Source organism: Vombatus ursinus, unplaced genomic scaffold, assembly GCF_900497805.2.
Source record: "Vombatus ursinus unplaced genomic scaffold, bare-nosed wombat genome assembly UNPS02014847.1, whole genome shotgun sequence".
Lineage (NCBI taxonomy): Eukaryota > Metazoa > Chordata > Mammalia > Diprotodontia > Vombatidae > Vombatus > Vombatus ursinus.
In genome coordinates, this window is record NW_020954625.1 from 6,732,712 (window position 1) to 6,755,032 (window position 22,321).

Here is a 22,321-nt window from a genome sequence, read left to right on the forward strand (position 1 = left end):
CTTTCTTTCTTTCTTTCTTTCTTTCTTTCTTTCTTTCTTTCTTTCTTCCTTCCTTCCTTCCTTCCTTCCTTCCTTCCTTCCTTCCTTTCTCTCTTTTTAAAAAAATAATTCCTATAATGTCATCAGTGTATGGAATTTCCAGTATAGAAACTCTACCAATGCAGACTGCTATCTGCTTTTGTCATTTACAATCTTTGGGAGCTGCTTGGGAGCACTGAGAGGTTAAAACTTGTTGAGAGTCCTCCAGTCAATATGTGTGAGATGCAGGACTTGAACCCAGATCTTCTTGACTGTGAGACAATGATAATGATGACGATCGCTAGCATTTACTTAGCACTTTAAGACTTGCAAAGCATTTTACCATTATTATCTCTTTTGATCCTCATACGAACCTGGGAGGTAGATGATACTATTATTTCCATTTTTTTTTATATAAGGAAATGGAGGCTGAGAAAGATTCAGTGACTTGTCCAGAGTCTTTGTGACTCCAAAGCAGTGGTCTGTCCATGGCACCACCTATTACCCTGAGAGATTCCCTTTCTTTATCCACTGTGTCATATTTTAAAGGCTCACAAAGTGTTCTTGTTTTTTTTTCTCATAACAACTCTGTGAGGTAAGTAGGTTGAATATTATTATTTCCATTTTACAAATAATAAAACAGTTGCCATGATAATAATAATGTAATAATAATAATAATAATATTCCTAGCTAACACTTATATACCACTTACTGTGTGCCAGGCACTGTGCTAAGTACTTTATGAATGTTATCACATTTGCTCCTCACAATAGCCCTGTGATAGCTAGCACCTAGCTAATACTAGTGTTTAGATAGTTTTTTAATTAATTAATTAATTAATTTTTGGTTTTCAACATTTGCTTTTATAAGATTTTGAGTTCCAAATTTTCCCACTTCCCTCCACTTCCCTCCCTAAGATGGAATACAATCTGATATAGGTCACACATGTATGATTATATTAAACATATTTCCACATCAATTATGTTGTGAAAGAAAGATCAGAACAAAAGAGAAAAAACCATAAGAAAGAAAACACAAACAACAACAACAACAACCAAAGAGCAAATAGTCTTCTTCCATCTGCATTCAGACTCTTTCTCTGGATGTGGATAACATTTTCCATCATGAGTCTTTTGGAATTGTCTTACACCATTGCATTATTGAGAAGAGCTAAGTCTAACAAAGTCAGTCATGACACAATGTGGCTGTTACTGTGTACAACATTCTCCTGGTTCTGCTCACTTCACTCAGCATCAGTTCATACAAGTCTTCCTAGGTTTTTCTGAAATCTGCCTGCTCACCATTTCTTATGGAACAATAGTATTTCATTACATTCATATACCACAACTTGTTCAGCCATTCCCCAATTGATGGGCATCCCCTCAATTTCCAATTCTTTGCCACCTCAAAAAGAGCTGCTACAAATTTTTTTTGTACATGTGGGTCCTTTCCCCTTTTTTATGATCTCTTTAGGATACAGAACTAGCAGTGGTATTGCTGGATCAAAGGATATGCACAGTTTTATGACCCTTTGGGTATAGTTCCAAACTGCTTTCCAGAGTGGTTGGATTTGTTCACAACTCCACCAACAATGCATTAGTGTTCCAATTTTCCCACATCTCCAACATTTATCATTTTCCTGTTTCGTCATATGGCCAATCTGATAGCTGTGATGTGGTATCTCAGAGTTCTTTTAATTTGCATTTCTCTAATCAATAGTGATTTAGAGCATTTTTCATATGATTATCGATAGCTTAATTTCTTCATCTGAAAACTGCCTGTTCATATCCTTTGACCATTTATTCCGATAGTATTTTAAAGTCTGCAAATGGCTTTAGAAATCAGCATCTCACTTTATGCTCATAAGAACCTTGTAAAGTAGGTGCTATTATTATCCTTATTTTCAGCTGGGTAAACTAAGGCAGACCAGAGTCATACCCCTAGTAAGTGTCTGAGACTGGAGTGAAACCTAGGTCTTCCTGACTCCACATTCAGTACTCCATCCACTGGGCTACCTAGATGTCTGACATACCTATGTTTCTTTTAAGCTACAGAGCACCTTAGGTACATTATCTCACTTGGTCCTCACAGCAAAACTGTGAGACAGATTATCCATGTGACCACAGATTTAGAGTGGGAAGGAATCTGTGAGATCATCTTTCACAGAATGTGGCAGTTGGAAGGGACCTCAGTATCCATTCTTCCCAAACCATACAAGAAGGCAATCCTCACTCTGACATTCTGGACAGGAAGTTGTTCAGCCTCTCCTGAGGACCTCCAAGGAAGAAGAACCCACCACCTCTTGAGGTCTCCCATTCTAGCTCTGGAGGGCTCTAATTGTTAGGACATTTGACCTAACATCATGTCTGCTTTGGATTCTTTACAACTTACCCCGTGGTTCCTGGTACTACCTTCTGGTGTCAAAGAGAAAAAGTCTTCCATGTGACATGTCTTTCAACTGCTTGAAGATAGTCCAATCTCCTTATTTTACAGAAGGGTAAACTGAGGTCCAGAAGAGTGAAGGGACTTGTTTAGGGTTATACAAGTAGTGACAGAGGCAGGATTTGAACCAGGTTTTCTGATTCCTCCAGTTAGTGGTATTTCTACTATGGCACTCTTTCATAAACACACACACACACACACACACACACACACACACACACACAAATTATATCCTCCAAGGTAGAAGACAGGTACCTGGGGCCATGAATGGTCATGGATGGCCCCACGGTTTGAGCGTGGGGCTAAATTTAGACTTGGAGTCGGGAAGACCTGAGGTCGAGTCTTGTCTCAGGTACTTAGCTGTTCAACCCTGGGCAAATCACTTAACCTCTGAGCATCAATTTCCTCATCTGTAAAATAAGAAAGTTGAACTACGTTCCTATTAGGTTCATAAATTGTTCTTTTGGTTAATAACTGTCCACTGGAAGCATGGAGCATTCTCTGTCAATCATGAGCCTAGACTTACTCCAAAACAAACACCTACATGAAAAGGGGAGCATTTTAGGGGCATTAAAATATTGTTTTTATAAAAAGCAAAAGTAAAACATGTCTATTGTTAGCCCTTCTCTTTCCTCTCTCCCATTCATGTGTATTCTATGTAGGTGCCTATTTTGCCTCCCCTAGTTCTGGGCCTGAAGTAATGAAAATATTATTACCCTCATTTGATAGTGGTGGCTGCTAAATCTTGTGTGTCCTGACTCTGGCTCCTACATACTTGAGTTCTTTCTTTCTGTCTGCCTTCTGCATTTTTCTTTGACCTGGAAGCTCTGAATTTTAGCTATGATGTTCCTAGGAGATTTTATTTTGAAGCTTCTTTCAGGGAGTGACCAGTGGGTTCTTTCAATTTCTATTTTGTCCTCTGGTTCTAAGAGATCTGGGCAGTTTTCTTCTATGATTTCTTGAAATATGATGTCAAGGCTCCTTTTTTTGATCATGGCTTTCAGTTAGTCCAGTGATTCTTAACTTATCTCTCCTTGATCTGTTTTCAAGCTCAGTTGTTTTTGCTGTGAGATACCTCACATTTTCTTCTATCTTTTCTTCTGACTTTATTTTTATATTTTTGATATCTCATGGAGTCATTAGCTTCATTTGGTGAATTCTAATTTTGAGGGAGTTATTTTCTTGAGTAAGATTTGTTATCTCTTTTTCTGAGCTATTTACTCTCTTTTTATGTCTTTCTTCTGCAGCTATCATTTGGTTTTAAAACATTTTTTTTTTAGCTTTCTAAATTTTTGCTTATTCTGGTTGTATCCAAACTGCATTATGCTTTGTGGCTTTGCTTGTAGATGTTTTCAAGACGTTCTGTTCTTCCGGTTTTGTGTCTTGAGCACCCCTGCAACCATACTAGCTTCTTATGGTGAGATTTTTTTTCCTGGCTAACTCATCCTTCTAGCCATACTATACTTTTCCTTTCATGGAGGGAAGAGTGAAAAATTCACTCATTGTGGCCCAAACTAAATTCAACTGGTCAATAAGGGGTCATCAGTAAAATGACACACTGAACATTCAAATCATTTAATGTCCCCCTCCTTTCCCTACTCACACTTCTGGAAAGCATGTTGTCATGGAGATGTAATAGGTTTATTTTTCCCTACTGCAATCCTGAAAGAAAGAATTTGCTAATAAAAACTTTTTTTAAAAAAAGATAATAGTGGAAAGCCATGGGAAGTGAGTTCCTGGGCGTGAATCCTGGCCCTGCCCTTGCTACCTGTGATATGAAGTCCCTTTATTTCTCTGGGCTTCTATTTCTTCATCTGTCAAATAGGGGGTTGGTTCGATAGCATTCCATTCCTCCCATCTCTAAATCTATGAATCTCAAGATCTAGAGTCAGATTTGGAATCAGCTGTCATTGGCTCTGGGTTTGAATCCTGGCTCTGCCAGTTACTACCTATGTGACCATGGACAAGTCTCTCATACTCTTTGGGTCTCAATTGCCTTATCTGTAAAATGAGAGACTTAAACTAGATGATTCTAAGGTCTCTTTATGCTCTAAATCTATGATCCAATGACAGTGAATTCATTAACTATAGAGAATTTTTAAAAGAATACTTTTCAGTGGGTTAATAAGCTCTTGGTTCTGATATTCAGTGTATTTACTGTCTGGGCAGCTGGTCCAGTAGATGTGTTACTATGTCCTGTGAATTTAACTGATTGGCTGCCTAGATCTCCCCCAATCTCTCCCTCTTTGCTGTACTTCCTCTCCACTGCCATTACCATGAGCTTTTATTGCTTTTCCTTGAATGGGAATGAGTCATCCCACTAAGGACAGTTTCCTTGAAGTCACTTGTGCCCTGCATGACAAATACACTCCAATTCCTAGGGGAAAATCTCTATGGATTTAGAAATGAATCTCTTGCAGATTGTCTAATTGTATTTGATCATATTTTATTCTGAATTCCCTTAAAACAGAAAAGAGGAACACTTTTTTTTTCTCCTGTTGCGAGTGACTCAGGGAAAAAAATCAGTGAAGGCTCACATTTGAAAAAAGCAACTGAATTTATTATTATTTTTTAAATTGTAGCAAGAGAAATATAAAACTCATAGGATCGTAGATTTAAAGCTGAGAAGGATCTTGGAGTTCCTCTAATAAATCCTCTCATGTTACAGATGGGGATACTGAGACCCAAAGAGAGAAAGTGACTTGATCAAGGTCACACAAGATAGTACCAGAATCAGAATTTGGACTCAGGTTCCTTGACCCCGTATCCAGCACTCATCCCTTTTTGCTTAGAGCCACTTTTCTACTCAGCAACTTTTCATGGCTCCCTATTGCCTACCAAATTAAGTCACCATCTCCTGACTTAAACATTCAAGGCCCACCAGAGTTTGGTTCTGAGGTACTTGTTCAGCTTTATTGTCTATTACTAGCCTTTTTGTATTCTGAATTCCAGGCAAAATGACCCCATTCTCATCCTGCCTTCTGTCTTGGTGCCAATCCTCACACCATCTCCCATGCCTGGAATTTCCTTCTTCTTCTGTCTCTGCCTGTTGAAGTCTTTGACTTTCTTTAAGGCCTAACTTCGATGTCTCTTCCTTCACAAAGTCTGTCCTAATGCTCTCTCTCTGAATCCATCCTCCAGGTGAAAGGAAGCTCTGCCTCTTCACATCTCTCAATCCATCTTACTTGGACCTGTCCTCAGCCTTATCTCACTCTCCCTTATTTTATAGTTCACATGTACTTCTTTCCTCCATCTGATTGGAAGCTCCTTGAGAGCAGGGCTGCTCTCTCACATGTCTATGTAACTCCAGCACCTAGCACAATGCTCTGCTTGATAAAGAATGTTGTTTGTTGCATTGCATTGAACTAAAGCCCAGCAGAAACAAAGGATTCAGGGGCAGTTAGGGGGCATAGTGGATAGAGTACTGGCCCTGAAGTCAGGAGGACCTGAGTTCAAATCCGGCCTCAGACCAAACACTTGACATGTACTAGCAGTGTGACCTTGGGCAAGTCACTTAATCCTGATTGCCTTACCAAAAAAAAAAAAGAAAAAAGAAACAAAGGATTCAGTGCTAAGAGTAATACGACCCGTGGCCTAAAAATAATGATTATAACCAAATGCTAGAAAACCATTGCTGATTGTTTTTTTCAGCCAAAGACAAGGTTTATTAATACATTGATTGGGATTAGGTGATATTTAAAGAATCCACCATATTGGCCAGACTCTTAAGGAATCTGAACATTTGTGAGTTATTGACTAGATTACAAAAATCTGAGCACCTTAACTGAGACAAGGTGAATCTTATATACAGAAAGACTGTGGGAGGGATCCAGGAGTGGTCAAGTAGTCTGGGGTGACTGGAGGAGGAGTCTAAGGAGGTTGTGGATGGGAGTGGCCAGTAAGCTGGGGTGAACAGAACTCCAGGGACATGGCCAAAGGGAGAATGGAGTCCAGATAGGATTAAGGGTGGGAAGTGGCCAGGGGCAATTGGGAGGTAACAGAATTGGGAGATTGGGTGTAGTCACAGTGAAAGGCCAGTTGAGTGGATTATAGCCTCAGACAAAGGGCAGTGATTTGGGAAAAGTCCAGGGATTTTCTTTTTTTGGAGTCCAGATTCCAAAAACATGCTCTTTTTCTTTTAGGGGTTTAGATCCTGTTCCTATTATTTCCCTCCACCCCCAAACACATGGGACCCAAATTCTTTTGAGGTAAGAGTTTTGCCTTCTGAAGCTGCTTCCTGCTGGCAAGGGGCATAGAACTGTCCCTGCCTCGACGGGATCCCAAAAGAAGAGGTTGACTAGAACCAAGCACAGGTTGCATCCAGGGGATGATGGGGGGATATTAGCTGGTACCCACTGCTTGCTACCAACTGTAGGTGAATGGCCTGTAGTCTTCCAGTCTTGGCTGGAGAAGAGATTGAGGTTAGGCAGCTTTCCTGTACAGGCCATCAAAATGTTGAGGTTTAGAGGTTTAGGGGTGCTGGGAACCCAAAATCACAACACTCAGGTCCTGCCCCAGTGAATTCAACCCAAGCTGTCTTTTAGCCAAAGACAAGGTTTATTAGGACATCCGCCATATTGGCCAGACTCTTAAGGAATCTGAACATTTATGAGCTATTGGTTGGATTATAAAAATCTGAGCCGATGGCTAATTACTTAAACATATTTTCTGGATGCCTTTTGTTTTTACATCAATCATTTTTAGTCATACTTTCTTCATAGTTTCCACCCTCCCTCATCCAGGAGCCTTTCCTTGTAACAAAGAGAAACAGTTAAGCAAAACCAACACAGCGACATACCTGATAGGAGAACAGAAGGGGAGGAAAATAGGCATTTATAATAGTGCCTACTATGCACCAGCCACCGTGCTAAATGCTTTTTACAAATATTATATTATTTGATTCTCATGACAATGCTACAAGGTAGACGCTATTATTATTGTCAATTTACAGTTGAGGAAACTGAGGCAAACAGAGGTTAAGTGACTTGCCCAAAGTCACACAGCTAATAAGGTCAACTAATAAGTCATAGGTTGGATTTGAACTCAGGGAGGTGTTTGTGAGGATCAAATGAATTAATACATGTAAAATATTTTACAAACCTTAAAATACTATATATATATATATATATATGTATATGCATATATATGCTAGCTGTTATTATTATTAATAAAAATGATAACAATAATTATTATTATAGGGATAAGGCCGTATCTGTTATTTTATAAGTAAGGAAACTCCCTCTACTGGTTCAAGTGGGCACTTTTTCTCTACAAATTATAGTGTTAAGAGAGTTGCCTAGATCACTGAGAGCTTAAGGACTCACTTAGGGTTGCATTGCCAGCATGTGTCAGAGGCAAGATTTGAACTCAGATCTTCCTGGTTTAGAGGCCAGTTCTCTATCCACTATGCCATGCTATTATCTCATATATACATTTTTAAATTTTTCTTTTTTTAAAATTGCAAACAAACATCAATAAACATGAAAATTTCACTTTGTAAAGAACAGAAAAAGATTACATATACCATAAAGCTTTTTTATGTTCAGCTTTTTAAAAAAAATTGTATATTTATATTTAGCATGATGGAACCAACACTTGCTTGTCTTTGTCCTCTTCTGAACTTCTGTTTGCTCTTGATGTGTTTGTGTGATTATCTCTATCTCTCTCTTTAGCAATCTTTTCTTTCTCTTGTTCTTCATGTATGTTGTTTTCTTGGCTCTATTTATGTTACCTTGCATCAGTTAGTATATGTCTTCTCATGCTTCTCTGATTTTTTCATGTCTACTGTTTCTTATGGAACAATAATATTCCATTACTTTCACATAGCATGATTTGTCCAGCCATTCTTTAGTCAGCGGGCATGATGGGGTTGGAATCTGGGCCCCAGAAAGGAAAAACCCTGGACTTTCCCACTTGGCCAAATCCCTGGCATTCCTGAGGCTATAATCCCATCAACTGGCCTTTCATTGTGGCTACACCCAATCTCCCCTCCATTGTTTTACCTCCCTATGGCCCCTGGCCATTTGCCACCCTTAATCCTAGCTAGGCTCCATTCTCCCTTGGCCAGGAGGTCCAGGTCCTAGGAGTTCTGTTCACCCCAGTTTACTAGCCACTCCCATCCAGATCTCCTTAGGCCCTTCCTCCCATCACCCCAAACTACTTGTCCACTCCTAGATCCCTCCCACAGTCTTTATGTATATAAGGTCCATCTTGTCTCTATTAAGATGGTGAGATTCTTAAAATCTAGCCAAGGCTTAGATTCTTAAAATCTAGCCAAGGTTGAGATTCTTATAATCTAGCCATGGCTCAGATTCTTAAAATCTAGCCACTGCTTAGATTCTTATAATCTAACCACTGCTTACCCACGTTCAAACTCCTTAAGAGTCTGCCCAATATGATGGATGTTCTAATAAACCTTGTCTTTGGGTGAAAGAAGGCTTGGGTCGAATTCTTTCGGGCAGGACCCACGTGTTGTGATTTTGGGGTCCCAGCACCCCTGAACCCCTAAACTGCATCGGGCACTCATTTCTAGTTTTTTGCTACCACAAAAAGTGCTGCTCTTAATGTCTTGTTATATACAGACCTTCTTTTTCTGTCTTTGACCTGTTTTGGGTAAATGCCTAATAGGCATTGCCAATCCATTTCCAGTAAGCTGCAGTATAATTTTTATTTTTTAAAGGATGGAATTAAACATATATATCTTATATATATACTCACATATAATTAAGTCACCTACATTTCCCAATATATCCCTTCCCCTCTTTCCTTTTCAGAGAGGCATTCCTTATAGTAAAAGTTAGAAGAAAACACAACAACCAGTTAAGCCAAACTAACCAACCCACCAATTAAATATGATATTATGTGCAATGTTCCACACACATAGTTCCTCTCTTCCTCTCCCTGTACTGCAAAGAAAGGAGTATGACAATGAAAACCCTGGGGAGACTTGGGCTAGCTTGTAATCAATAAATTGAGGCAGTGGTTTCTTTCCATAACCAAAGACCTCAAGGGAGACCCTGACACACCTTAAATCCCTTCTGAAAGGGAACTCCCCTGACAAGTGAAACTCAACTCTGATTGGTGGATATTTAAAGAGAAAGTGGGTTAAAAGTGTTCAGCCTCTATTGAGAATGTGGCTTGATCTGGAGACTGAGCTGCCTCAAGGCATCTGGGTAGAGGAAGTCATTTCAATCCTAACCTCTGGCTAGTTTTCTCCTTCAGTAACATAAACTCTAATGGAGGGGATCAAAGATTGGAGTTTCCTCCCGCAGGCAAAGGCTAGCCCAGACTGGATTTTGTTTCTAATCTAAATAAATTTTAGGTCTCCCAGTTGGGTGGAGTCCTGCCCAACCTAATTAACAAGCTTGTGCCTTGGAGGGCTAGGAGCAATCTCATCACTCAGCCATGCCCTTCAGAGGCTGGGCTCTTAACAGAAATAAAAGGAAAAGGGTGGATCACATATTGATAATCAATTATTAATATAATAGCATAATAGTAATTTCTCTCAGGAGAGAGGTTCATTTTTATATCTCCTCTTTGGGGATGAGCTTGGTCATTATAATTTCATAGCCTTCTGTAGTTTTGACAGTTTTGTTACTGCTGTTCTTTCCGTTTATTATTATAGGCATTATGTATGTTTTCTAGGTTCTATTTACCTTTCTCTGTTATCAGTTCATATAAGTCTTTTCATGCTTCCCTGTATTCATAATAGCACTGCTTTCTTATAGCACAGTAATATTCCATCACATCAGTGTACTACATTTTCTTTAGCTATTTCTCAATTGATGGGGTCACCGGTACAATTTTTGAAAAACATTAGCAATACTTTTCTGTGTAGAATTTGAGGTCCTACGTAGATACTAACTAATTAATTATTAGTTGATTTATTCTCTCAGCCTCTGAAGAGAGAATCAGGTAGGGATTATTAGCCACTTTTTCCTAATGGAGAAGCTATGATGGAATGAGTTTGTGGTTGTTCGATTTTTGTTTGTTTCGTGCAAGTCAGTGGCAGATCTGGAGAGAGAACACAGTTCACCTTGCATATTCTATGGACTGTGATAAACCTTTCACTCATTCCTGTGTCTGGAATTAAGGTCACTAGGCCCAAACTCCAAGTTTAAAGTACCCCCTGTGCAGCCACAGCAGCCAAAACTGACCCTAGGCTGAAACTGACATTGAATTATTTAAAATGATGGAACAGAAATGGGAGTCTGAGAATGTCACTCTCACCTGAAACTGATTCCTCAGGTGAGGCCCCAGCAACTTTTTCTGCTTTTCAGTCAAATAATCTGTGTTTATAATACCATGATGATCTGAAAGGGCTCTTTACCTACTTGTGGGTTATACTGTCTGATGGGGAGTAAGACTTAGAGTTGACCACTGGTTGATTGGTTGTTTTTGACTTACTAATGCCATTGCTAGGACATTATCCCCAAAAAATGTAAAAAAAAGGAAGAAAAAGGCCCATAAGTACAAAAAATATTCACAGCTGGTGTTATCATAATAGTAAAAAAACCAAACAAACCTGAAAACAAACTATATGCCTAACAATTGGAGACTGGCTGAATTAATTATGGCATATTCCTATAATGGAATATTATAGTGCCATAAAATAGTGAATAGGAAGCATATGAAGACATATGGAAAGTCTTAGATGAAAGGATGCATAGTAAAATAGGCAGGACCAGAGGTCTACTGTAATTATATAAAAAGCAGAAAGAACTCCAGACAGAAAGGAGAGACAAATCTAGACAGAAAGAGAGGAGGAAGGAACTTCAGACAGACCTGGAAGGGACACAAATCAAACACATGGAGAGTGTACTCTCTGGGGCTATGTCCTCAATTCCCACTAGCATGCTGAGGGCCCCAGAGGGCAAGCTACTATTTCTCCCCTTAGGGCTCTAGGGGTTAACTTGAGGCAGTAGTGTCAAATTGATAAAAAAAATTTTTCTTTTTTTTGGAGAATAACAGTCATGTCCCCAAGAAGAAAAAGAAAATATTTCTTTTTTAATAAGAATACCTACTGGCTGCATATTGACTTAGTTTTAAAATGTGATATTATCTATTTTTATTTTTATTTATTTTGTTAAATATTTCCCTGATTTCATTTTAATTTGGTTTTCACTCTGGAGTATTGACCAAATGCTGACAGAAAGAGGTGTGCTTGACACCTCTGCCCAAAGGAACATGGAATTTTCTATGGTCATGCATAATCCCCTGATATGATTCCCATTGATTATCAGCCATATGTAGTAGTAGTTTTTAGAAAGAGTATTTACTAAGGTGGGCTGCTAGCTGGCACAGTGAAGAGTGCTGGGCCTGGAATAGTGAAGACCTGAGTTCAAATCCAACCTAAGACACTTACTAACTGTGTGATCCTAAGCAAGTCACTTACCCCTATTTGCCTCAGTTTCCTCATCTGTAAAATGAACTGGAGAAGGAAATGGCAAACTACTCCAGTATCCTTGCCAAGAAAACAAAGGTCAGACACAACTGAAACAACTGAACAAAATTTATTAAGGTTGTACGGTAGGAATGGTATAAAACATCCTCCCAAACCAGGGGCACATTTTTCCCTGGCACATATTAAGGTCCTTGGGAAGAGTGGGTTCCAACTTAGAGAGTTCATGTGGCCAAAGGATAAATTCATAGCCCCAAGTTCCTGGACCTTCTTTGCTTACTGCATGATGTCTTCATGAAGTTCCCCTTAGATGAAGCTCTCTTTTGGGCTCAGAGTTGGTACTGTTGTGGAGTCCTGAAAAGTTGCCTCTCTCTCGTATGTCTAGATTGTCCTTTGTATCTCATATCCTACTAGGATTCATTGTCTTGTATTGACCTAGTTTCTCCAATGCCAATGCCAATGCCAATTACCTTCTAATTCTCCCCTTCTCCATGTTGCCCTCTGGCCCAAGAGTCTGCCTCTTTAAGCAGTTCCTGAGACGGGAAATTTTGAAACCTTGACTGCTGGACTTGATGTTTCTGCACTGGCTTCTTATACTATACAATCATTCCAGGTCTGTTTGATTCTTTTGGTCATTCACAAAATATTTCCCAGAGGACATCCTCTACCTTCATCCAAGGACTCAACTACTTCACTTCTACACTGACTCAAGACTTAATTAAATCTACTTTTTTTTTTTTTGGCTAGGCAATGGGGTGAAGTGACTTGCCCAGGGTCACACAGCTAGTAAATGTTATGTGTCTGAGGATGGATTTGAACTCAGGTCCTATTGAATCCAGGACCAGTGCTCTCTCCACCATGCCACCTAACTGCCCCTAATTAAACCTACTTTATACCTTTGATTGATTGAATCAATAGAGAAAACTGGATCTTCTGTATTTACATTGGGGTGGAGATCCAACTGTTTCCAAATATTTTGCTCATTTGTTAATTCATTTGGTTCTATTTTGTTCAGTGCTAGTGTTGAGATCTAGGGGTGGTGGGAACCCCAAAATCTAGGGGTAGAAGACATGGGTCTGATGAGGTGTAGAGGTTAGGGGTTCTGGAATCCCCAAATCAGGACATGTAAGTCCTGTCTGAAAGAATTCGACCCAAGCCTTCTTTCAGTCAAAAACAAGATTTATTGGGGCAGCTAGGTGGCGCAATGGATAGAACACTGGCCCTGAAGTCAGGGGGAATCCGGCCTCAGACCAAACACTTGACACTTAACTAGCTGTGTGACCCTGCGCAAGTCACTCAATCCCAATTGCCTTTAAAAAAAAAAGAAAGAAAAATAAGATTTATTGAAGATTTGCCATATTAGCCAGACTCTTAAGGAATCTGAGCATCTGTGGACTATTGGCTAGATTGCAAAAATCTGAGCAGAAACTAGATTTTAGGAATCTGAGCATCTTAACAGAGACAAGATGGACCTTATATACAGAAAGACTGTTGGGAGGGATCTAGGAATGGCCAAGTAGTTTGGGGTGACAGGAGGAGGGGCTTAAGGAGATCTGGATGGGAGTGGCCAATAAACTGGGGTGAACAAAACTCCTGGGACCTGGACAATGGATCCTAGCTAGGATTAAGTGTGGTAAATGGCCTAGGGTCATAGGGAGGTAAGACAATGGAGGGGAGATTGGGTGTAGCCACAATGAAAGGCCATTTGATGAGATTATAGCCTCAGGAGAACACCAGAGATCTGGCCATGTGGGAAAGTCCAGGGTTTTTCCTTTTTGAGGTCTAGATCCCATCCTCATCAGGTCCTGCCTCAGATGAATTCAATTCAAGCTTTCTTTCAGTCAGAGACAAAGTGTATTAAAACACTGATTGGGGTGAGCAAGATTCCTAGGGATTCTATGCTATTGGCCAGATTTTAAGAATCTGAGCCTTGGTAATGAGAATACAGTCAGGCTAGACTCTTAAGGAATCTGAGCCGTTAATGGGGACAAGATGGACACACATACAGTGGTCAAGGAGTGGTCAATAGTTTGGGTGACTGAGTGGTAACAGGAGTGAGAAGTGCAGGAACCGGGCCACCGTAGGTAGATAGAATGATGGAATTAAGGGTGGGACATAGCCAGAGGTGATCTGGAGTTCACAGACAATGAAGGGCTGCACTAGATTAGAAGTAACAGAGAATTGGAGATTGGGGCAGAGTCAAAACCACAATGCAAGGGCAGTTCAAGGGATTATAGCCTCAGGCAAATGCCAGGGACCTGGGCCATGTGGGAAAGTCCAGGGCTTTTTAGAGGCCCATCATTAGTGCCCCATCTCTAGAGGGTTTATATAAAATACACATTTTATTGGATTATTTGTTTTTTGTTGATGGTTTAGGTTGCAATACTTTAGAACAAAATGTGGTGACCAGTGGGGAACATTGTACTAGAAATATGCTCTTATTTGGATAGCATAAAGAGGGATGATCACCTCCTTCATTTTAGACACTATGCCTCTCTTAATGTTGCCTAAGGCCACATTCCCTTTTTTGGCTGCCATATTCCAATGCTGATTCACACTGAGCTTGCAGGCCACTAAAACTAGATCTTTTTCAAATGCACTTCTATCTGGTCATACTTCTCTCACTTTGTACATAGAACATTTTTTCTTTTCTCTAATGAAATTAACATCAACAAATGTGAATATTCCAATATACAAAAAAGAACAGAAAAAGAAGGTTGTATATGAAATTGTATTTCTATTATATGCAGTTTGTTGTAAGTATATAATAAATTTAACATGATGGTAACAAAACTGCTCTGCTTCTCTGTGTTCCTTTATGTTTCCTTTAAGAAAATTTCATTAATATTACTTTTATTTTCTTCTTTTTTTACATCACTTTCACTGCCCACCAACTCCTCCCCGAGAAACTCTCCCTTTTAACAAATAAATGTAGTCAAGCTACCACGCTGGTTATTTTGAAAATATATGCCTCCCCTTACTTCTAGGCTATTGTCTCTCTGCGAAGAGGTGGGAAACCCGATTCATCACCAGTCTTCTGAAGCCACAATTGGTCACTGCATTGAGCAGAATTATATAATCTTTCAAAATGGTTACACTTTACAACATTGTATAAATTGTTCTTTCGTTCTGCTTACTTTCCTTTGTATTGGCTTGTGTAGGTCTTCCTAGGTTTTTCTGAAATTCTAACTTCTTATGGCCCAATAATCTTCCATGACATTTGTGTATCACAATTTATTCAGTCTTTTCCCATTTGATGAGCACCTACTTGGTTTCCAGTTCTTGCAATAACAAGTGTTTTTGTATGTATAGTTCCTTTTTCTCTGGCTTTTATCTCATTGGAGGTATAAGATCAGTAGTGGTATCGCTGAGCCTAACGGTAAGCAGAATTTAATAATTTTGGCATTATGGTCCTAAAGTGTTTTCCAGAATGCTGAGACAAGCATCTCATACTTTTTTTTATTTTTAGCCAAAGACAAGGCTTATTAAAGATCTGCCATATTGGCCAGACTCTTAAGGATTCTGAATATTTGTGAGCTATTGGCTAGGTTCTTAAGGAATCTGAGCCCTTGGCTAGATTTTAAGAATCTGACAAGATTGACCTTATATACAGAAAGACTGTGGGAGGGATCTAGGAGTGGTCAAATAGTTTGGGGTGACTGGAGGAGGGGTCTAAGGAGGATCTAGATGGGAGTGGCCAGTAAGCTGGGGTGAATAGAAAACCAGAGACCTGGACCACATGGCCAAAGGAAGAATGGAGTCCAGATAGGATTAAGGGTAGGAAGTGGCCAGGGGCAATTGGGAGGTAACAGAACAGAACTGGGAGATTGGGTGTAGGGATAGGATTATAGCCTCAGGTGAATGTCAGAGATTTAGCCAGATGGGAAAGTCCAGGGTTTTTCCTTTTTGGGTTCCAGATTCCATCCCCATCATTTCCCCCTCAAACAAATGGGACCCACATTCTTTTGGGGTAAGGTATGAAGGTCTTGGCTTCTGAAACTGCTTTCTGCTGGCAAGGGGCATAGAGCTGTCCCTGCCTCGAGGGGATCCCAAAGAGATTGACTGGAACTGATGATGTTTAGAGATTTAGGGGTGCTGGAACTCCAAAATCATGACACACAGGTCCTGCCTGGCAGAATTCAACCCAAGCCTTCTTTTAGCCAAAGACAAGGTTTATTAAAGATCTGCCTTATTAGCCAGACTCTTAAGGAACCTGAGCACTTGTGAGGTATAAACCTGAGTAGTGGCTAGATTATAAGAATCTGAACACCTTAATAGAGACAAGATGGACCTTATACACAGAAAGACTGTGGGAGGGATCTAGGAGTGGCCAAGTAGTTTGGGGTGATGGGAGGAAGAGCCTAAGGAGATCTGGATGGGAGTGGCCAGTAAGCTGGGGTGAGCAGAACTCCTGGGACCTGGACCTCCTGGCCAAGGGAGAATGGAGCCTAGCTAGGATTAAGGGTGGGAAATGGCTGGGGGACATAGAGAGGTAAGACAATGGAGGGCTAGGCTAGGTTAAGGGTAACAGAGAATTGGAAGATTGGGTTTAGTCACAATGAGAGGCCTGTTGATGGAATTATAGCCTCAGGGAATGCCAGAGATTTGGCCATGTGGGAAAGTCCAGAGTTTTTCCTTTTTAGGGTCCAGATCCCATCCTCATCAGAACCCAGCACAGGCTGCATCCAGGGGATGATGGAAGGTAGGGAGTGCTACCAACTGCAGGTGAATGACCTGTAGTCTGGAAGACACAAATCTGACAGAAAAGAATGCAGGGCCCAGATATAGGGAGATGTAAAAGTGTAAGTGCCCTATTAAAATCATTTACATTCAACCTGCAGGATTATCTGATCTTGTTACTTTTTCTAAAGTTTAAGTAACACTTTTGCTGGTAGAAGTTTTGCCATCCCTAGGTTCAATAATTATACAAATGAATGCCAGAGACTGACTTTCACTTCAATTATCATTGAAATTCTCCTCCCCAAATCAAACTGAAGATGCTTCTGACTTAATTTCAGTTGTTTGGGGGTATTGAATGACTATACATTCAGGTCAAAACAGCAAGATGTCACACACTTGCATTGATCTTTTACTGACCACTTGCTCTGATTATAGAAATTTGCTATAAAAAGATAAAGCAGGGACTAGATTTAGGGTCCAAATATTTCAGGATAAAACATCCTTAGGTCTGTTTGGATTCAGATAATTCACAATTTCCCAACCATGCAGTATGAAATCCACCTCATAGCCAGTCTCAGGAAGAGCCAGGTAGGTCATATTCCTTTTCAAAGGAACACAATGGGGAAACTGAGCCAGGAGGACCCCATCTTAGACTAAGGCTAAAATTGTCCTCTCAGCTTTTCCCAGTGCAGACTTCTCACCTGTATCACATTCTCTGTGAGTAGCTTGTGGCATTTCTCTCAGATGGTGATTATTGATTATTGATTATTGGATTATTATGATCCATCAGACAACTCAAAATAAAATCCCATGAGCTTTTACCTCAAACAGCAAGTTTCACTAATCACGGCTTAGGAAAAACTTTTCCAGGATTTACATCTCAAATTTAAATTTGTCCTGATGTAAAAAGTCAATCATTAGAGATGATTTCTATATACTTGCAAATTCTCAGCAAGACAAAACACAAATAAGCTTTCTGGCAAGTTTACACATTAAAACAACAACTTACAATAGCCAAATTATTTTAGCAGTAACCAAATTATGAAAAAGTTGCTTGACAACTGATCCAAAAAATTCACCAATTTGAAACTTGAAACAAACCCATTACCAATCAGGTGACTTCAATTTTGTTAAATGCATTTCCAAATTAATTTACAAAGAGAATCAACATCTCATCATTAGCAGTTAAAACTACAACTTTAAAAGAGAGTTCTTACCCAAGTTCAGAGGCTAGCTTCTTTACCTTGAGCAGGATATGCCGAATCAGGGTGATGCTTTCAGGCAAAGGTTGCCCCAGGGCTCAAGGCCATTGCCAGTGGGGACTATACTATAGAGGATGACTTCTGGGGTGGGGTGGGGGGTGAGTGAAATTCTTCTATGAGAGGGAATAACAGATACCCTCTTGACTCAAGGGAAGTGAATGGGAGAAGAGAGTGACCAGGCTTGTAAGGAGGTGTTTCAAAACTCCTTAATGATCCATCACAAAACTTTCAGAATCTGCTAAGATGTTTTTAGCTGTTCTGACTTTTCCCTGTAACCTCTATGAAGGAGGATTTAAGGGTATAGAGGGAATGGAGTAAGTCTTAGGGCCAAAAAGCACCTGCAATTTTCCCAATTCCCTAGTGCCAAGAGAATTGACAGAATTGGGCATATGCTTCTGGATAGGATGTCCATCCTTCTCCTCTATGCTGTGGAAGGTGTAGCCAGGTCTATGGTCTATGGCCTTGAACCAAACCAGTGGACTGAGAGCTTGAGAGTGTCAGGCTGAGTGTAAGACAGTCTTGTAACTGTCTGCCTGAAAAGCACCTCTAAGCCTTCCTGGGTGCTTGAAGAGTGACCCCAACAGCAGGGCAAGAAAGAAGGAGGGGAGGCTTACATACCTTCCATTCTTGGCTGGAGAAGAACTTGGGGTTAGGCAGCTTCCTCGTACAGGCCACCAAAGTATTGAGGTTTAGGGGCTAGGGGTGCTGGGACCCCAAAATCACAACATGCACGTCCTGTCTGAATGAATTTGACCCAAGCCTTCTTTCAGCCAAAGACAAGGTTTATTAAAGATCTGTCATATTGGCCAGACTCCCAAGGAATCTGAGCATTTATGAGCCATTGGCTAGGTTCTTAAGGAATCTAAGCCCGTGGCTAGATTTTAAGAATCTGAGCCCATCTCATACTTTTGAAGTTGAATTTTTGAACCAACTATAAGGCAACCTTTCCAGTATTGGAGAATAACAGTCATGTCTCCAAAGTCTTCTCTTCTTTAGGCTAAACATCTCCAATTCTTTCAATGGAGCATTTTATGGCATGATCCCACCACTTCATTGCCTTCTTCTGGATATAACCCTGTCTATTAACATACCTTTTAAGCATGATGCCCGGAACTGGATAGAACACTCCAGACTCAGTTCTGCCTGAGTCCCACAGACTATAGTGGGACTATCCCTTCTGGAGTTCATGTTGCCATTCAAACTCAAATAGATCTGGGATCTCATCAATTTGGAAGTTCCTTCCTGTGATGCAGATTGCATCTTGTCCACTGTCCCACTATCTTGTGTACTCCCTAAATTTTGCTAAATGCTAAATGGTAAATGCTAAATGCATTCAACATGCTGGAGGCCTCTCTTGCTTTCAACTGACATTGTAAGGGTATCTGTGGAGCACTCCAGCTATCTCTAATCACCAGTCTGTCAACTCTTGCTCTTAGCATATGATTAGACAATCTTTTCTTCCCATCATATAACTCCTTGATGATGTCCTTTATTCCTGTTCCTTTTCAGAAAGAATATTCCTCATTGGTTCTATGCTACAGTCTTCTTACAATCATTATACACCTCTCCATTGCTCTCAATGCAGCTTTAAGATTAGTCATTTTTTTGTCTGCCATATCACATTGATGATTAATTGAGCCTGTGGTCCGCTGGGACCCCTGGGTCTTTTTTAAGGATGGACTTCTGCTAGTTACATCTCCATTTTGTACTTGTGCAGTTGATTTTTATCTTTTTTGGAACCTGAGTCTAGTTTTCTTCATATTTGTCATTTCTTATAATGTGACGGTATTCCTTTTCATCAGCATACCACAGTTTAGTTGTTGTCATTGTTCAGTTGTGTCCAACTTTTTCTAACCCTGTCAGGGGTTTTCTTGGCAAAGATACTGGAGTGATTTGCCATTTCCTTCTCCAGCTCATTTTACAGATGAGGAAACCTAGGCAAACAGGGTCAAGTGGCTTGCTCATGGTCACATAGCTAGTAAATATTTGAGACTGGATTTGAACTCAGGTCTTTCTGACTCGAGGCCTGCAGCTCTATCCACTGAACCATCTAGCTGACTCCAGATGGTTCTTTTCAATCCATATAACCAGTTTTATATTTGAAAGCCATTGTTCAGCTCTGTTGTTGGGGAATTAAAGTTGGTCAATGATTGTTCCACAAGGATATTTGGAATGAAATGATTCTTTAGTAACCAATTAAACTTCAGTTAAACAATAGTGTTATTTTATCATAATAATTCACATTTCTATAGAGCTTTAAGGTTTGCAAAGCACTTCACAGATATTATCTTACCTAAACCCTGCAACAAACCTGTGACGTCAGTGCTAGATGTTTTAATATCCTCATTGCACAGATGAGCAAATTGAGTCCCAGAAAGGTCAAATGACTTGTCTAGGATCATAGTGGCTTAGGCAGGATTCACATCCAGATCTGTCGTTCTGTCCACTACTCCATTCATTCTGCCTTGAATGAGTACTGTCATAGGGGGTGTGTAACACACAGAATGGAGTGAAAGGAGCTAAAGAAATAAAGAAAAATCCAGTAAAAGGATTCCAGGGAAATTGGAGGAGGGAAAGAACTCTTTTTATCGAGGAAGTATTACCTGAACAGAGAGTAATTTACTTTCTCTGAATCTCAGTTTTTTTATCTGTAAAATGGGGATAATAATAGCACTTACCTTTTGGGCTTGTTGAGAGGATGTAAAGCACTTTGCAAACCTTAAAGCACTGTGTAAATGTTTATTGTTTATTCTTATTATTATTACTTGTAGTAGCAGCAGCAGCAGTAGTAATAGATGATAAACAGAGAGAGCAGAGAGTTTCATTACTCATTTTTATATCCCCTGTGCCTAGCACCATGCCAAATAGTTAATCAGTGTTTGCTGAATTAAGCTGATTTGTTGCCTGCTATTCTAGAGGGGGCAGCTAGGTGGTGCAGTGGATAGAGTTCCAGCCCTGGAGTCAGGAGGACCTGAGTTCATATCTAACTTCAGGTATTTACTAGCTGTGTGACCCTGGGTAAATCATTTAACCCTGACTGCCTTAATCCACTGGAGGAGGAAATGGAAATCACTCCAGTATCTTTACCAAGAAAACCCTATGAAGAGTTGGGCATGACTGAACAACAAATCTAAGGATCAAGGTCATGCATCAAGTTAGTGGAAGCACCTTAAGTGAAACCTTAAACACGGCTAGTACCTACAGCATAGCTTTATCTCTTGTTTCAATTCTTCTAGTCTATGCACTGGGCTGTCAGAAGTAAGAAAGAGAAGATGCTGGAAGAACCTGGTCCAGCCGATGCCAACAACCTCACAGATGAGGAAGGAAGCCAGCAAAAAATCACCAAGAAAGGACTGAGCTCCACCACAGAGAGAAAGGAGCAAGGAGAGCCTGAGACCTTGGACAAGTCATGGTCCCCACGAAGCCCAGACTCCTCAAGTAAGTGCTGGCCATGGTGGATTTGCAGAGGAGAGAAGGGGAAAAAAATTGAACATGCCTGGCATACACTGGTGATGTATTCTTCCTATTCTTCATCTTTAAGGTGATATTGAAAGGCAGTGGTGGATATAGAGCTGGCCTGGAAGTCAGGAAGATCTGGATTCAAATATTGCTTGTGGCACATCCTGGCCTATCAAATGTGACCCTAGACAAGTCAATGCTCTGGGCCAGAAGTGTCAAAGACTCTGCCTGCTGCCACTGCAACCAGATTAAAATGTAATTGGGAAATATTTAACAAAATAAGTAAAAATACAATAGAACATAGATAATGTTCATATATGGTTTTCTAAGTCAATCTGTAGCCTGCAGGGATCATTATATACTATTTAGTGATCCCATTTTTACTTGAGTTTGACATCACTACTCTAGGCAATTCTTTAAGACCCTAGGTTTCCAAGAAGGCGCAGAGGTTCTTGGTAGAGGAAGTTTCCTCACCCAAGATTTTTCTGTTCCTATGGAATCAAGGCTCCAATCCCTGTCCCCTTATAGAAGAGGTTCTCAGCCTTTTTTGAGTCATGGACCGCCTTGGATGTCTGGTGAAGCCTATAGAACCCTTTTCAGAATCATGTTTTTAAGTAAATAAGGTAAAACTACAAAAGAAATCAAATATATTGAAATATTAAAAAAAAACAATGTCACCTAGTTGAGCTTAAGAACATTTGCCCTATAATGATAATAAATTTTGAGAGAGAGCTTTGTAATTAGAATTTGTAAGAAAGTGAGGTCATGTGATGGAGTAGGCAGAGAAGGTGACCTCAGAGTCAGGAAGATATTGGTTTTAATCTCATCTCTGCCATATATTGCCTGTGTGATCCTGGCAAATCACTTGACCTCTCTCCAAGCCCCAGACAATTCTCTAAAGCTATCCCTTGCTTATCAGGGGCTGATCTGTGTTGGCAGAACAAATTCTTCATTGGGAGCTCTTGCACTAATGAAATCACAAATCAGGTTAAAAAAAAAAGAAAAGAAAGAAACAGACACATTATTTACGTAACCACATAGACATTTTGTTCAACCAAGG

The 22,321-nt window shown here is 40.1% G+C and overlaps 1 protein-coding gene across 2 annotated transcripts in view; it reads left to right on the top strand.

The window, feature by feature from the left end:
- Window positions 1–22,321, top strand: part of DNAJC12 (DnaJ heat shock protein family (Hsp40) member C12) — a 62,674-nt gene that overhangs the window by 34,841 nt on the left and 5,512 nt on the right. For both annotated transcript variants that reach the window (XM_027840552.1, XM_027840553.1), the window contains exon 5: window positions 21,039–21,240. In XM_027840552.1, coding sequence (XP_027696353.1) covers window positions 21,039–21,240 — 202 coding nt within the window. The remainder of the gene's footprint in view (window positions 1–21,038; window positions 21,241–22,321) is intronic.